The sequence below is a fragment of the Microcaecilia unicolor genome, chromosome 8, assembly GCF_901765095.1.
Source record: "Microcaecilia unicolor chromosome 8, aMicUni1.1, whole genome shotgun sequence".
Taxonomy (NCBI): domain Eukaryota; kingdom Metazoa; phylum Chordata; class Amphibia; order Gymnophiona; family Siphonopidae; genus Microcaecilia; species Microcaecilia unicolor.
Genome location: NC_044038.1, coordinates 49,323,280 through 49,341,287, shown reverse-complemented (window position 1 = coordinate 49,341,287; position 18,008 = coordinate 49,323,280). Strand labels below are relative to the sequence as shown.

At 47.8% G+C, this 18,008-nt stretch overlaps 1 protein-coding gene across 1 annotated transcript in view; it reads right to left on the bottom strand.

Annotated features, from left to right (window-relative positions):
• PPL (periplakin) overlaps window positions 1-18,008 on the bottom strand; it is a 57,082-nt gene that overhangs the window by 13,542 nt on the left and 25,532 nt on the right. The window contains 5 exon segments of the mRNA XM_030213149.1: window positions 2,969-3,119; window positions 4,091-4,284; window positions 12,161-12,299; window positions 12,381-12,559; window positions 16,690-16,847. Coding sequence (XP_030069009.1) covers window positions 2,969-3,119; window positions 4,091-4,284; window positions 12,161-12,299; window positions 12,381-12,559; window positions 16,690-16,847 — 821 coding nt within the window.

The window sequence follows — 18,008 nt, the reverse complement described above, 5'->3', positions numbered from 1 at the left end:
AATTTGCTGCTTTCAGGGGCCCCACACAAACCTCCCTTTCTCACCATGATGCAGGAAATTTATGGAGGTAACTGTATCATAGGTTTCCTATGTGTGAAGATCAAGTTGAGTAAAGTGGGACAAATCGCGTAGATTTTATAAAATATACCAATATTCAGGAACTATGGGGAGTTGAAAGGAGGGAGGGAGAGATTTCGGTTTCTGTTGAAATGAAACTAGCCATGTCTTTGCTAAGCTGTATGTCTTTGTTGTCACTGTTTTTTGGCTATCAATAAAAAAATCATTTAAACATAAAATATACTAATATACAAAAGCGTCCAAACTAGGTGTAGGAAATATAGATAATTCACAATAACAGTAGTCAAGTACAATAAATCTGTACAGAAAAAAATATATATTATTTTGACCATGAACATCAGGGCTATAATGCCAATTCAGCCAAATACAAAAACTTATGGCATTCAAGTGTATAACAATAAAGTGAAATAAAACATACCTTAGTGACTTACCTCCAAAATCTAAATGGCGCCTTAAGTCTGTGCGCTAATTGATTAGCAAGCCAATCAGTGCCAATAATTGGTATTTCACAACCCATTAGCGGCACTAATTGGTCTTAATTAGAATTTACGAGTACAACTTTCTAGGCGTATTATATAACTTGGTGCGCATAAATTTCTAATGCGTGCCGTAAAGGGGGCGTGAAATGGGCAGGTCATGTGCGTTTCAAAAAACTATGCGCACTATATAATACACTTGATCTGTGCCTAAGTTAGACTCAGGTATTTAGGCCTGGTTTTAGATGGCCTGAATGGGTGCGCCTAATTTTTAGTCACAAGAACAGCTGCTAAGCATATTCTATAAACTATGCCTAACTGTAGGCGTAGTTTATAGAACTGCGCTAAGTGTATGATTTTTCAGCGCCGATCTGTAAGGAGCCATTTATAGAATTTGGCCCTTATTGTATTTGGTTACTGGGAAGATGTTATTGTGAATTACCTATTTTATAAAATACACACATAAATCACAACTCCTCTTGCACTCTGCCCAGAACGCATCTACATATGGGTTTCATAAAAGAACACACATCCTTGTCACCACATGTATTTGTAGGCATGTAACTACTGGGGTAATTTTATACAAATCGTTTATGCACATAAAAAGGCCTTTTTAACATTAGCTATTTTCTGTTTCAGGGAATTCCCATCACAAACAAAAATCACTATCGGTGAGGGGTTTTTTTTGGAGGGTGTGGTGTTCTGACCCTTAGAGGACTGATCTTTCTTTTCACTTACTGTCTGACTCATAGATGGTACAAATTAAAATACTTTCTGCAAGCTAAAACATTGACAACTTATTATTTTCAATGTGATTATATGAGTGTAGCAAGTTTGCGTCACACAAGGAGGAGGATTCGGGTGTAGCTGTTTGATAGAGTGGGATGGGTCAATCATCCTAGCCTACTCTTCAACTTTAAAACAATATTTCTAAACAGAGTCATAGAAAGGGGGCTGCAGTTGATACAGGGGTCCTTCTACTAAGCTGCAGTAAAATGTGGCCTGAGGTAATGTAGGTGCATGTTTTTTGACACACGCCGGCCCATTTTTCACCGCGTCTGGGAAAAAGGGCATTTTTTTAATGGGCCGGGAAATGGGCATGTGCTAACATTAAAACATGTACTGAATACCAGTGCAATACAGGGCTAAATTAAAACTCTGTTTGACCTTCAGGCCCTTAAAGGAAATGGCCTCAGTACCTGAAGATCAGGATCACCCTCTACACACCTCCAAGGAGTATCCCTAACTACACCTTCTCCAGAAGACATTACACAATGTGATACCTGCAAGTGAGCCTTCACCGGAGTAGCCCCCACACTCTGGAATGCACTCCCTGAAAGGCTCCGTATAATATAAGACTAACTTTATTTCAGGAAGCAGGTGAAAGCTTGGTTCTTCAACCAGGCACTTAATGGAAGAAGTAACTAACTTGCTAGTCTCAAACACACACACAAGGAATGGAACCTGCTGCATATACTCTAGCAGGATAGGTTTATCCACTCCTACCCTAGCTGAGAAAACATTTAAGCACCTCTCTGACTCTCTTTTAATTAATCACCTTAGTTTCTAACTCCTCTTACTCTCTTACCTATCTAGATGTTCCATCTTTGCTTATACCCTACGCTGTCTATTAAACTGTTCTATTATATATTGTGTTCACATTGTAAGTAGTATACTATGCCATACTTTGTATTGTTATTTGAATATTTTTACTGCCATAATTTTATATTGCTTATGTTTGACTTATTCTTGCTGTACACCACCTTGAGTGAATGCCTTCAAAAAGGTGGTAAATAAATCCTAATAAATAAATAGATACATTATTTACAACCTGTAGTGGGGAGCACTGTTGAGTGTTGGAAGACAGGGGGTCGTACAGAACTGGAAGCCCCAGCTGATGGCAGATCAGCACTGAAAGCCCAGGAGTTTGCTTCCCTTTTATGACTGGGACAAAGTGAAACTGAGGCCTGTAGTAGCAAAGCATGCCCCATCACTAACTACCTCCACCCATGTGCATCCATTGGTGCTGGCAGTCTAATATCTCACAATGACATGGACATATCTCTCCATGTCATTGTGAGATATTAATCTCATCCTGGTTTTCTAATTCATGACTTAGATAGGGGTTATAACGTACCTTTTATGATGACATGGAATTGGACTATCAGAACTTGATCTTTAATGTTTTAATCCACCCTGAGCACTGTTATCTATGATCAGTTTTTATAAATAAGGTTTAACATTTTAACAAGGTATCAGCTTGATGGTTGTACTGATACTGGGATAAGCAGTTGGTCAGTTTCAGGCAGACAGGGGTTCAAAAATGCCTGACAGAATATGTAAAGGTCTTCAGCCTCTGGTCTCAGACTTGATTTTTTGCTGCAGAAAACATTGTTTAGAAAATTCTACATTACCCTTTGATTCTTCAGTTTTGTTTCCACTTGTGAGATGCTGTCAGTTTCCCGTGGCTCATAATTGGGGACACTGGACATCCATCTGTTGACCTTCTCAAAGCCATTACGGTAGTTGGAATATGCAGATTTGGCTTTTTGCAGGTTCTCTGTCCTGTGGAGTTATATCATCTATATTAATAATTCTCACCTGGAAAACATTCTGAAGCTCACTCTGTGGGAGGGAAACAGTGAAGGCTAGGCTGTCAGCTCACTCACTCTCACTCATGCACCACTCACTGTCACTCATAGACCCGCCCTCAGCCACGCCCCTTCCGGACATAATTCGCGACCCCAACGTTCTAAAAGAAGCCTACAAACCGGAAGTGTGAGGCGACCTCTGCCCCGCCCTCGTGTCAGAGCGTGATGACGACGAGGGCGATGCACAGTCCACGAGCACACGCGATCTCCCCCTGCCCCTCGGCGGCCATGGTTCAGACGGGACCCACATCACACAGCGCGCAGGTGCCTGGAGGGGGCTTCGGGGCCAGCTGGATCGCTGGGCGGTGGTGCCAGGTGGGTCGCTGACCACGGGACAGCTGGGTCGCTGACGATGCGTGCGGATGGGGTGCCAGGGCTGGAAACACGATCTCCCTGTGCCTGCACGGGGGTAGGGGGACAGCTGGGTCGCTGATGATGAGTGCAGATGGGTGGGGAGGCTGCACGCGCCGGCCCCCATGAGGATCGCTGCACACCAAAACCAGGGGTTGGGAGACAGCTGGGTCGCTGACGATGGGTGGCGATGGCTGGGGAGGCTGCACACACGCTGGGAGACACGAGCGTCGCTGCACACCACAACCTTGCTAGCGCCCGTTTCATCTCTCCCAGAAACGGGCCTTTTTTACTAGTAATATCATATTTCTTGTGCACAGCATGAGCACCCCGATGTCTTCCATTAAAACAAGTATGTGATGTTTCTCCAGCAACTGAGTCTCCCACATGCTCACAGCCCTTTCCTCCCTCAACCCATCTCTCCATTTTCTGCAGCTGCTGCTCCAAAACCTTCCCTTCACCCTGTGCAGTTATCTACCAGGACTTCCTTTACAGATGCGGTGCCAAAAATATCTGATGTTTTCTGACACGTGCCTGTTCTGAAGCTGCTGGTTCAGGTTCTCATAGCGTTGATTCAACTTTTTCACTTCAGCCTCCTGGCGCTCAATATCAGGGCAGTGTTCCTGGAACTGGTTTGCCAATGTGCTGCAGCAATTGTGGCTTCTCTGTAGGTTTTGCTCTGCCTCATTAAAGACAGCCTTCTTGGACTGCAGCTCTGAGCCCATGGCCTGCATGACACAATGGGAGAGACAATGATTTGCAGTGCAACCACACTTTGGAATAAGCACAACTGTAAATTATCTCCAGGACTGTTCAGTTACAGCATTTTGCTCTTTCATTACCAACCAGGTCAAAGGAGTTAATTTCATCAGTTGTACTTGTCAAGTACAAGAGTAGCCTAATGGTTAATGCAGTGGGCTGAGAACTTGGGGGAACTGAGTTTGATTCCCACTGCAGCTCCTTGTGACCCCAGGCAAGTCACTTAACCCTTCATTGTCCTAGGTATAAAAATTTTGGGCCCTGTTTACTAAGCCGTGCTGTAGGCGCACTAACTTTTTAGTGCATGCTAACGCTAGAGACACCCATATATTCCTATGGTGTCTTCAGCATTAGTGCACGCTAAAACGTTAGCACGCCTATAGCGTGGCTTAGTAAACAGGGCCCTTAGATTATGAGACCACTAGAGAGAGAAAGAGTACCTGTATTTACTATGTAAACTGCTTTAGTTATACCACAGAAAGGCAATATATCAATTCCATTACTTTTACCCCTTTTACCTGTAGTACAAGCACTTGTTCACAGCAAAAATATCTGAAGCAGTAAACTGCACCAGGGCAGTACTTAGCAATCGTCTCCTATTTTGTGCTTATGAGAAAAAATGTATTTTAGGTACAATAGGATCCTTAATCATGATGACCAAATTTATGGCCAAGGATAGGTAAAAATCATGGTTATTTGTGAAAACACTCAAATGGATCAGGGGCAGCAGTACATCTTTTTGGTTAAGGGACCATGTGAACTAATCTGGGCCCCAGCCCTACCTCTCTAGTTGCTGATGCTGTGTTGGGCAAAGTACTGGTTGGTTAATGGCCTCAGCGGCCCACCCCATTCTGCTGCCAATGACTAACTCCTCTACAGAAGAAAATGCAGGGACTAAAGTGAGTACAAAGGGGGGAGGGAGGGTTTAATACTGTATTAATTAATATGCTAATTAGGCAAGTTAACTATTATTGTACTAATATTACTGTTTCGTTAAACTTTAGCATTTTTTGTATTTATGCTGTATAATTTTGTATAATTTTATGGGACTGTATTTTTTATGATGTTGTAAGTTGCTTTGGGCTTAGTGATAATGGGCCTAGTGATAGAAGTGATACATAACTCAAAATAAATGAATTTTCATTTTGAATGTGATTAATATTAACATTTGAAAAAAGGATAATGCAAAGATTCTAAAAAAATCCAAAAGAAACCAGAGGGTCAGGCTCAATAAATATATGCACACCCATGGCATAGACACAGGGGGCCTTGGGGGCCTGGGCCCCCCCTTTGGGTTCAGGGCCCCTCAAGATCTGCAGGTTTGGCTGGAGGGAGTCCCCAAGCCCCGCCAGCAAAATCTTCCCTGCGGCAATATTTCCCGCCACACTGCCTGCCCTGCTTTCCCCCCTCCCCCGTGTACATGCTCCTTTTTAGTTAAATTGAGCATGTGTGAGCTTCATTCATGCTCAATTTCACTAAAAACGAGCATGCGCGCCAGGGCGGGAAAGTAGGGCAGGCAGCATGGTGGTGAATATCGCCGCAGAAAAGCTTCTACTGGCAGAGCATGGGGACCCCTTCCAGACCAGGTAAGGGTATGATACATACCTGTAGCAGTTGTTCTCCGAGGACAGCAGGCTGATTGTTCTCACGACTGGGTTGACGTCCGCGGCAGCCCCCACCAACCGGAAGAAGCTTCGCGGGACGGTCGGCACGCAGGCCACGCCCACCGCGCATGCGCGGCCGCCTTCCCGCCCGTGCGCGACCGCTCCCGCCAGTTGAATGACAAGCAATAAAATATGAAACACACAACTCCAAAGGGGAGGAGGGAGGGTAGGTGAGAACAATCAGCCTGCTGTCCTCGGAGAACAACTGCTACAGGTATGTATCATACCCTTTCTCCGAGGACAAGCAGGCTGCTTGTTCTCACGACTGGGGTATCCCTAGCTCTCAGGCTCACTCAAAACAATAACCCAGGTCAATTGAACCTCGCAACGGCGAGGGTACAACAGAAATTGACCTACGAAGAACAACTAACTGAGAGTGCAGCCTGACCAGAATAAATTCGGGTCCTGGAGGGTGGAGTTGGATTTACACCCCAAACAGATTCTGCAACACCGACTGCCCGAACCGACTGTCGCGTCGGGTATCCTGCTGGAGGCAGTAATGAGATGTGAATGTGTGGACAGATGACCACGTCGCAGCCTTGCAGATCTCTTCAATAGTGGCTGACTTCAAGTGGGCCACCGACGCTGCCATGGCTCTGACACTATGAGCCGTGACATGACCCTCAAGAGTCAGCCCAGCCTGGGCGTAAGTGAAGGAAATGCAATCTGCTAGCCAATTGGAGATGGTGCGTTTCCCGACAGCGACCCCTAGCCTGTTAGGGTCGAAAGAAATAAACAATTGGGCGGACTGTCTGTTGGGCTGCGTCCGCTCCAAGTAGAAGGCCAATGCTCTCTTGCAGTCCAATGTGTGCAACTGACGTTCAGCAGGGCGGGTATGCGGCCTGGGGAAGAATGTTGGCAAGACAATTGACTGGTTAAGATGGAACTCCGACACCACCTTCGGCAGGAACTTTGGGTGAGTGCGGAGCACTACTCTGTTGTGATGAAATTTAGTATATGGAGCATGAGCTACTAGGGCTTGAAGCTCACTGACCCTACGAGCTGAAGTAACTGCCACCAAGAAAATGACCTTCCAGGTCAAGTACTTCAGATGGCAGGTATTCAGTGGCTCAAAAGGAGGTTTCATCAGCTGGGTGAGGACGACGTTGAGATCCCATGACACAGTAGGAGGCTTGATAGGGGGCTTTGACAAAAGCAAGCCTCTCATGAATCGAACGACTAAAGGCTCTCCAGAGATGGCTTTACCTTCCACACGATAATGGTAAGCACTAATCGCACTAAGGTGATTCCTTACTGAGTTGGTCTTGAGGCCAGACTCTGATAAGTGCAGAAGGTATTCAAGCAGGTTCTGTGCAGGGCAAGAACGAGGTTCTAGGGCCTTGCTCTCACACCAAACGACAAACCTCCTCCACTTGAAAAAGTAACTCTTTTTAGTGGAATCCTTCCTAGAGGCAAGCAAGACCCGGGAGACACCCTCAGACAGACCCAACGCAGCGAAGTCTACGCCCTCAACATCCAGGCCGTGAGAGCCAGGGATTGAAGGTTGGGGTGCAGCAACGCTCCGTCGTTCTGCGAAATGAGAGTCGGAAAACACTCCAATCTCCACGGTTCTTCGGAGGACAACTCCAGAAGAAGAGGGAACCAGATCTGACGAGGCCAAAAGGGCGCTATCAGAATCATGGTGCCGCGGTCTTGCTTGAGCTTCAGTAAGGTCTTCCCCACCAAAGGTATGGGAGGATAAGCATACAGGAGGCCGGTCCCCCAATGAAGGAGAAAGGCATCTGACGCTAGCCTGCCGTGTGTCTGAAGTCTGGAACAGAACAGAGGCAGCTTGTGGTTGGTCTGAGAGGCGAAAAGATCCACCGAGGGGGTGCCCCACTCTCGGAAGATCTTGCGTACCACTCTGGAATGGAGCGACCACTCGTGCGGTTGCATGACTCTGCTCAGTCTGTCGGCCAGACTGTTGTTTACCGCCTGCCAGGTACGTGGCTTGGAGAAGCATGCCGAACCGACACGCCCAACGCCACATACCGACGGCTTCCTGACACAGGGGGCGAGATCCGGTGCCCCCCTGCTTGTTGACGTAATACATTGCAACCTGATTGTCTGTCCGAATTTGGATAATTTGGCAGGACAGCCGATCTCTGAAAGCCTTCAGTGCGTTCCAGATCGCTCGGAGCTCCAGGAGGTTGATCTGCAGATCCTTTTCCTGGAGGGACCACAGACCCTGGGTGTGAAGCCCATCGACATGGGCTCCCCACCCCAGGCGAGATGCATCCGTCGTCAGCACTTTCGTGGGCTGCGGAATTTGGAATGGACGTCCCAGGGTCAAATTGGTCCGTATGGTCCACCAGAGCAGTGAAGTGCGGCAACTGGTGGAGAGGCGGATGACATCCTCTAGATTCCCGGTGGCTTGGAACCACTGGGAAGCTAGGGTCCATTGAGCAGATCTCATGTGAAGACGAGCCATGGGAGTCACATGAACTGTGGAGGCCATATGACCCAGAAGTCTCAACATCTGCCGAGCTGTGATCTGCTGAGACGCTCTGGTCTGCGAAGCCAGGGCCAGGAGATTGGTGGCCCTCGCTTCGGGAAGGTAGGCCTGAGCCGTCTGGGTATTCAGCAGAGCTCCTATGAATTCCAGAGACTGGGTTGGCTGGAGATGGGACTTTGGGTAATTTATCACAAACCCCAGCAGCTCCAGAAGCTGAATAGTGCACTGCATGGACCGGAGGGCTCCTGCCTCCGAGGTGTTCTTGACCAGCCAATCGTCGAGATATGGGAACACGTGCACTCCCAGCTTGCGTAGGTAGGCCGCTACCACCACGAGGCACTTTGTAAACACTCGTGGGGCAGAGGCGAGCCCAAAGGGCAGCACACAATACTGAAAGTGCCGTGCGCCCAGGCGGAATCTGAGATACTGTCTGTGAGCTGGCAGTATCGGGATGTGAGTGTATGCGTCCTTTAAATCCAGGGAACATAGCCAATCGTTTTTCTGAATCATTGGCAGAAGGGTGCCCAAGGAAAGCATCCTGAACTTTTCTTTGACCAGGAATCTGTTCAGGCCTCTCAGGTCTAGGATGGGACGCATCCCCCCTGTTTTCTTTTCCACAAGGAAGTACCTGGAATAGAATCCCTGCCCTTCCTGCCCGGGTGGTACGGGCTCGACCGCATTGGCGCTGAGAAGGGCGGAGAGTTCCTCTGCAAGTACCTGCTTGTGATGGGAGCTGAAAGACTGAGCTCCCGGAGGACAATTTGGAGGCAGGGAGGTCAAATTCAGGGCGTATCCGCACCGCACTATTTGGAGAACCCACTGGTCGGAGGTTATGAGAGGCCACCTTTGGTGAAAGAATTTTAACCTCCCTCCGACCGGCAGGTCGTCCGGTACGGACACTTGTAGGGCGGCTATGTTCCCGTGGATCCAGTCAAAAGCCCGTCCCCGGCTTTTGCTGTGGAGGCGCAGGGGGCTGCTTAGGCGCAGGCTGTTGACGGGAACGAGCGCGCTGGGGCTGTCCCTGTGCCTGACGAGGCCTTCGGGCCGGCTGGTTGTACCTACGCTTCGCAAAAGAATAGGGTGCAGCCTGCCGAGCCCGGGAAAAACGCCCGCCCGCGGGGGCGGGTGCTGAAGGCGCCCGGTGGGAGAGCTTGTCGAGAGCGGTTTCCCGCTGATGCAGTTGGTCAACCATCTGCTCGACCTTCTCGCCAAAATATTATCCCCCCGGCAAGGGACGTCAGCCAGTCTCTGCTGGGTGCGGTTGTCCAGGTCAGAGGCACGCAGCCATGAGAGCCTGCGCATCACTATACCTTGGGCCGCAGCACGAGATGCCACGTCACAGGTGTCAAAAATCCCCCTGGACAGGAACTTTCTGCACGCCTTCAGCTGCCTGACCACCTCCTGATATGGCCTGGACTGCTCCGGCGGGAGCTTATCGACCAGGTCCGCCAGCTGTTGCACATTGGTCCGCATGTGGATGCTCATATAGAGCAGGTAAGATTGGATGCGGGTCACGAGCATGGAGGATTGGTAGGCCTTCCTCCCAAATGAGTCCAGAGTGCGAGACTCCCGCCCCGGGGGCGCCGAGGCGGTATCCCTCGAACTCCGTGCCCTCTTGAGAGCAGAATCCACGACCGCTGAGTCATGGGGCAACTGGGGCCGCATGAGCTCTGGGTCAGAGTGGATCCTGTACTGGGACTCTGCTTTCTTGGGAATGGTGGGGTTAGTTAGTGGTCGCACCCAGTTCCGAAGCAGCGTCTCCTTCAGGACATTGTGCAGCGGTACCGTGGAGGACTCTCTAGGTGGTGATGGATAGTCGAGGACCTCGAGCATCTCGGCCCTCGGCTCTTCCACAGAGACCACGGGAAAGGGAATGCTTATAGACATATCCCGCACAAAGGAGGCAAAGGAGAGACTCTCAGGAGGTGAGAGCTTCCTCTCCGGTGACGGCGTGGGGTCCGAGGGAAGGCCCGTAGACTCCTCTGAGGAGAAATATCTCGGGTCTTCCTCTTCCCCCCACGAGTCCTCATCCTCGGTATCGGACATGAGCTCATGTAGCTGAGTCCGGTACCGGGCCCGGCTCGACGTCGAGGCACCGAGGCCTCGGTGTCGTCGAGCGGTGGACTCCCGCGCCGGCGGGGACGGAGCTCCCTCCATCGACGTCGACGGGGATTCCACCTGCGTGGCGGTCGAGACCGGCACCGCAAGCGGCGGCGGTGTCGACAGCCCCGGCGCCGGGCTAGAGCTCGCCGGCGCCACAGTCATCGGCGCCGGGGGCGCAAGCACCCCCGACGCCGGCACAGCCTGGCGCATCAGCCCTTCCAGGATCCCCGGAAGGATGGCTCTGAGGCACTCGTCCAGGCCCGCTGCCGGGAAAGGCGGTGGGGCCGGTAAGGGTGTCGGTGCCAGAAGCTGCTGGGGGCCAGGAGACGGCACCGAGGTGCCGGAACCCCGACGCGTCGGTACCATCCACCACCGACGGAGATCTCTCCTCTCTGCGATGACGCTTCGGCGTCGACTCCCCTTCAGGGTGCACCGAGGGCTCCCGGTGACGGCGCTTCTTGTCTTTTTTCCGGTGCACGTCACCGGCGCCGGAGGGCATGGAGGAGGAGGAGGTCGATCCCCCTCGGTCTCGAGGTACCGGGTCCGACAGGGTTCGGTCCCGTGGCTCACGAGCTGAGGGAGTGACCGGGGCCGACAGCCCACGCGGCCTCTCAACCCCACTCTCACCGGCGGACCGGCGGGCCGACGGGACCTGTTCTCCTGGGGTCGCTGCCATCGGTGCCGATGTCTCGGGCATCGATACCGGTACCGAAGATCCGGCCTTCGATACCGATGCCGTCGAGGTCGACGTCGAGGGGCCGGCGCAAGTTCCAAAAAGACGGTCCCGCAGAACTTGCCTCGCAACCTGAGTCCGTTTCCGGAGACCGAGACACAGCGCGCACGACTTGAGATTGTGCTCCGGCCCGAGGCACTGGAGGCACCAAGCGTGGGTGTCGGTCTGCGAGATCGGCCGGCCGCAGCGACCACACTTTTTAAATCCACTCGGGACCTTCGAGGACATCGACGGAAAAATCGCGTCGGCGAAGTCAAAGTCGGCAATGGTGGCTAAAATCACACCACGAAAAAACTAGCCGACCGAGCGGCCACTAGGCCGCAATGAGGCGTCCCCGCTGGAAGCGAGGGAAAAGGGGAGCGCGTGCTCCACACGCGCAGTCTTTTTTTTTTTTTTTTTTTGTAAAAGAAACGATAATAAAAGGAAATTAAATTAAATTAACGAAGCGCGATCCGCGTATACGCGATCGCAAGAATCCGGCGGCTGAAGTAGAGAGAGCGGCAAAGCACGACTCTCTCCAGGCGCGGAAAAAAAGGAACTGGCGGGAGCGGTCGCGCACGGGCGGGAAGGCGGCCGCGCATGCGCGGTGGGCGTGGCCTGCGTGCCGACCGTCCCGCGAAGCTTCTTCCGGTTGGTGGGGGCTGCCGCGGACGTCAACCCAGTCGTGAGAACAAGCAGCCTGCTTGTCCTCGGAGAATGTGGGGTTACAGCAGGAGTCAAGAGCGGTGAGGAGGTGGGGCAAAAGGTGTCTCCCCCCCCCCCCCCCCCCCCCCCCCACACACACACATTTTGGGCTCATGATCCCTCCAAAATCAAGGTCTGGCTATGCCTCTGATTCACACCACCATTTTGTGCTCCAATAAACCTCTATTTTTTCCGTTATTACTCACGTTCAGCTCTTGCTGTTTCTTATCTAGGGCATTCAAATTCTCTGGAATTGTATCATCCTGGGTAAGCTTGTTTTCATATGTGGCCAGCAGATCTTTACCCATCTGAAGGCTGTTCTCTAGACGGTTTGCCCCATCAATCCTACAAAGAAAGAGAAGGTCAATTATCCACTTCTACAAAAGTTCAAGGGAATCTCATTTTCTTCATGAAATGGTGACCTACTTCTCCTGAGCACAGGCCAGCAGCTGGTTCACTCTGTTGTACTTCCGCTTGGTGTCCTCCACTTTGCTTTTTAATAAGGGGGCACCACTGCTGTTAGGAACAGCACTCAGGTAAGCTTCACACTCTTGGATTCTCTTGGATTTTTCAGGCTCAATGCTCTGGACCTCATTAGTAATATTCTAAAACAAAGCAGAAATATCAGCATCTTATCGTCCGATATTTAAATACTATGAAGCATAGTCTGACTTGAGAGACAGGGTTAGTTCATAATTCAGCTTTTGTCGATTCCTTTATTTCGGTTTTCTTCACGTTTTTGCTCAAATTTGAGTTTAGGTTTTCCAAAATTTAAAGGTGTTGTGCTGAAACGATTTCATGAGAACTCATTTTATTATCGATCGAGCAAGATTTGGAATTCATTACCTTTGTTTATTCAAAAAGAGTCTAATTATGTGTTATTTAGGAAATTATTGAAGACATATTTCTTTGATAAATACTATAGTAAGGAAAAATAGTTCACTTTTTCTTTTTCTTTTTATTATTATCCTTATTTGATACTGTGACCCGCTTTGATTCCTATAGATATAGGTGGAATATAAGTCCTGGAGTGGAATGGATAAACACCTCAAAATCCTGACGGGATCTTCAAACAAAAAGGCTACAACTCCAAAATCATCTCCAGAAAGATTACCTCTTCCTCTTCACTTAAAAAACCCAGGAAAAACCTACTGCAGTATAAAGAAAAGATGACCTGAGAGAGAGTCCTCCTTGTAGTGACATCCAGAGCTGTAAAAATCATAAAAGACATAGAGCAGGATGAATTACTGAAAGAGATATTCCCAAGTCCACCAAAGCTGGCTTTCCAACAACCACCTGAAGCAAAAATGAGTGAAAAGCAAGCTCCTAAAAAGAAGTTCAAAAAGAGGAGAGGGGGGAAAGGGAAATGGGCCTTGATATACCGCCTTTCTGAGGTTTTTTACAACCACATTCAAAGCGGTTTACATATATTCAGGTACTTATTTTGTACCAGGGGCAATGGAGGGTTAAGTGACTTGCCCAGAGTCACAAGGAGCTGGCATAAGTCCCTGCGATATTGCAAGCTGCAAATTGTACCACCAGCACAAATCACAGGACCTCACAGTTACCCACATGGGGAAAACTCGGCATAAAAGGAACCTGCTCATGCTCTTCCTATAATTTAGTATACATCATTCAATGTAGAAAATGTGAAGAAGGGTGCCGTGTTCGACAGACAGGCCTGAATGAAACTAAATCTGCAGCCGAAATTTGCCACAGTTTTGGCTGAAGCTGAAATTGAAACCGGTATGGTATGGCTGACCAAAAGTGGACTGCATACCACCCAGGCCCCCCCAACAGAAAGCCAGTTCCAAGGTCCCTCTGGAAGAAAGCCATTTCCCTCCAACCTCCACCGTCCAAAGGTGACACCCTCCCAACACCCGTATGCCCTCCCTGAGCCTACCTTGGAAACCCTGATGATATAGTGGCCTAGTTGGGAAGGTGCGATTGCCAGTCGCTCCTGCACAGACTGAGTTCAATCTCAAAATGGCTGCCATGAGACTGCTGTAGGAGGTTTCAGCAACCACTTTGAATGTGGAGCTGGGCTGGAGCACAGGTAGGCCACTAGACTACCAGAATTTCTAAAGTAGGCCCAAGGAGGGCCTATAGGTGGTGAGAGGGTGATGCTTATGATTGGAGGGGGGCAGATAGTGGTCATTGCTTTTGGTCAGGGAGTGTTTCAATTTCACCTAGATCCCTTTCTTGGTCGGTGACTCCTAACATAGAACCTTGCATTATGTAGCTATAATTCACGTTCCTCTTTCCCACATGCATCACTTTGCACTTGCACACATTAAATGTCATCTGCCATTTAGATGTCCAGTCTCCCAGTCTCATAAGGTCCTCTTGTAATTTTTCACGAGAGGATTGTGAAAAATTACAAGAGGACCTTACGAGACTGGGAGACTAGGCATCTAAATGGAAGATGACGTTTAATGTGAGCAAGTGCAAAGTGATGCATGTGGGAAAGAGGAACCCGAATGATAGCTATGTAATGCAAGGTTCTATGTTAGGAGTCACCAACCATGAAAGGGATCTAGGTGTCGTCCTTGATGATTACGTTAAAACCTTCTTTTCAGTGTGCTGCGGCAGCTAAGAAAGCAAACAGAATGATAGGTATTATTAGGAAAGGAATGGAAAACAAAAATGAGGCTGTTATAATGCCTTTGTATTGCTCTATGATGCGACCGCACTTCAAATATTGTGTTCAATTCTGGTCACCGCATCTCAAAAAAGATATAGTGGAATTAGAAAAGGTGCAGAGAAGGGCGACAAAAATGATAAAGGGGATAGGACGACTTCCCAATGAGGAAAGGCTAAAGCGGCTAGGGCTCTTCAGCTTGGAGAAAAGACAGCTGAGGGGATATATGATGGAGGTCTATAAATAATGAGTGGAGTGGAAAGGGTAGACATGAAGCGTCTGTTTACTCTTTCCAAAAATAATAGGACTAGGGGGCATTCGATGCAGCTACGAAAAGTAGTAAATTTAAAACGAATCAGAGAAAAACATTTTCTTCACTCAACGTGTAATTAAACTCTGGAATTCGTTGCCAAAGAATGTGGTAAAGGCGGTTAGCTTAGCGGGATTTAAAATAGGTTTGGACAGCTTCCTAAAGGAAAAGTCCATAGACCACTATTAAAATGGGAAGACTCCACTGCTTATTTCTGGGATAAGCAGCATAAAATGTTTTGTACTATTTTTGCATCTTGCCAGGTATTTGTGACCTTGATTGGCCACTGTTGGAAACAGGATGCTGGGCTTTGACGGACCTTTGGTCTGTCCCAGTATGGCAATCCTTATGTACTTATGCCAAACCAAAATATGGTCAAATCCAATTTTCGGGCCAGTTTTGGCGCTGAAGCTGAAACCAAAACCGAAATTCAGTCGCCCTCTAAAAACAATAATCGATTCACACAGACATAAAATTAGTAGCCACAAAGGAAACCAAAGTGACACTTCTGTGGGAGAGCACTTACCAGGACCAGCACTGTATCAGTGATTTTATGGTCAGAATATTAAGAGAACTTTTTAAAACAATCCAGAAACATAAGACTTTTGAATTTAAAAATCTTAAGATAATTTGCAATTAACTCAAAAGGACATAAAGATCTGGGATTCCTATCTCATTATAAACCATAAAAATGATACCACTTTGCCAACTTGGGGATGATATTCAACTTGCAGGCCCGGCTGAGTCCCGCAGTTGGCCCTGAACCCAGATATTCAATGTCGGGCCATTTCTGGAGACCGGCATTGAATATCCAGGGTTTTTTCTTTGGCCGCTATAAACTTAACCAACTAAGTTAATATTCACCACTGGCCAGTTAAGTTTATAGCAGCCAAACTTAGGCCTGTTATTTTGGCGACCCAATTCAGCCGCTTACCTTGGCCGGTGAAGCACTGAATATTCGCGGATAGCTGGTTATATCGCTCGAAATAACCGGTTAGCTGCAATGTGCTGACCGCAAATATTCAGCGGGAGATAACCAGCTATCTCCCGAAGAATATTCATGGATAACCAGTTAAGTGCTATTTAACCAGCCAGGAGCCATTCCTGGCCACTCAATTAGCGCTGAATATCGGCTGGCTTCTAATCACTCATCTTAATCATTGCACCAGCTGTGCATTAGAAACAGACTTAGAAGAAGAGCATGTACACAAAATCACAGCACTATTGGGAAAAGCTTTTGAAGGAATATTACCGCTCGCTGTCTCAGACTAAGCCAGATCCTGCATTAATGAGTGAAAATAAATGCCTCTTCCCTTTCTTTCTCAGTACCCATCACTTAACAAAGAGTATTTTGGGAACTGAGGCAAGATGTCAATCTGGCACCCTCCTCCCCTAATAACGTTTAAACTTTTACTAGAATAACTGAAGTTTCAGGATTCGATTGTGACATCATAATAATGTCATCCAACTCCATCCAATCACTTTACAGTCACAGTACTGAGACAGTAGGACAATTAGTCCAATAGATATTGTATAAACTTTCATTTTCTGATGGTTTCAAAACTTTGAAAAAACTTTAGTGGTGGTTGTAGGGTAATTATTTGTGGATTAAACTTTTATCAGGGCACAAGCACAATTGTTCCCATTTTCTGACTATCTCAAAGAGACATCTGGGGCAGGTATTCTTCTTGCCAAAGATCTGATTGACCTTTTCTTGTGACTATGATTAGATATATTCAAGTATCTCAAACATTCCCTCCAGCTCTGCATCACATTTCCGTCACCTTTAAGTCCTTCAGGCGCTCTGCGCTGTCCTGGACTGCACGCTTCTGCTCCAGGGGAGGACGCAGGCGGGAGGTGATCACCTTCTCTTGCTTGTCCAGGTCATTGTTCACTTTGTCCAGGCCTGCAAGTAGCTGTCTTCCCTGCACATCTTGAGCATCTGGAAGAGAAGCAAAAGGATGAGTTAAGGATGGACATCCATTTCAAACAAATGTTGTTTGCCTATAAGAGTGCACACTTTCTTTGAAGTGGTTGGAGCACTGGTCTAACAACCACAGAATCCCAGTTCAAATCCCACTGCTGCTCCTTGTGATTGTGGGCAAGTCACTTAACCCTGCATTGCTTCAAGTACAAACTTGTCAGCCCTGTGAGGACAGGGAAATACCCTACCATACCTGAATGTAACTCACCTTGAGCTACTACTGACAAAGGTGTGAAATAAATCCAAATAAGTAAAATATACACAGTGTCCAGAAAAAAACAGAACCCCTTACATAGTTTCAAAATACTGTGTAATTGTTTAAACTTTTAACATGACCTCTGAAACCACATTTGTCCAACCTTTATTAGGAAACTCCCTTAGCCAATGCATATGCCTTATTTTATCACAAATATTTAATCGCAACTTTATCTTCTTTGCTAAAAACCATTTTGCTAAAATGGATCTTAATAATCACTTCCCGAATGACATCATTTTGAAAACAGGGATCATCCAGTTTTTGCAGCATCTTGCAGTAACACCTTTCAATAATAGTAGTAATTTTTTTTTTTAACAATAGTAGATTTGTTTTTGGGTTACTTGGAAAATGCCAGGCCATTTCCGGTGACCGGCACTGAATATCTGGGTTTATCAAAGCTGGCAAGCATATGACCTGTTAAGTCAATACCCAGACTTACAGTGGTGGAAATAAGTATTTGATCCCTTGCTGATTTTGTAAGTTTGCCCACTGACAAAGACATGAGCAGCCCATAATTGAAGGGTAGGTTATTGGTAACAGTGAGAGATAGCACATCACAAATTAAATCCGGAAAATCACATTGTGGAAAGTATATGAATTTATTTGCATTCTGCAGAGGGAAATAAGTATTTAATCCCTCTGGCAAACAAGACCTAATACTTGGTGGCAAAACCCTTGTTGGCAAGCACAGCGGTCAGACTTCTTCTGTAGTTGATGATGAGGTTTGCACACATGTCAGGAGGAATTTTGGTCCACTCCTCTTTGCAGATCATCTCTAAATCATTAAGAGTTCTGGGCTGTCGCTTGGCAACTCGCAGCTTCAGCTCCCTCCATAAGTTTTCAATGGGATTAAGGTCTGGTGA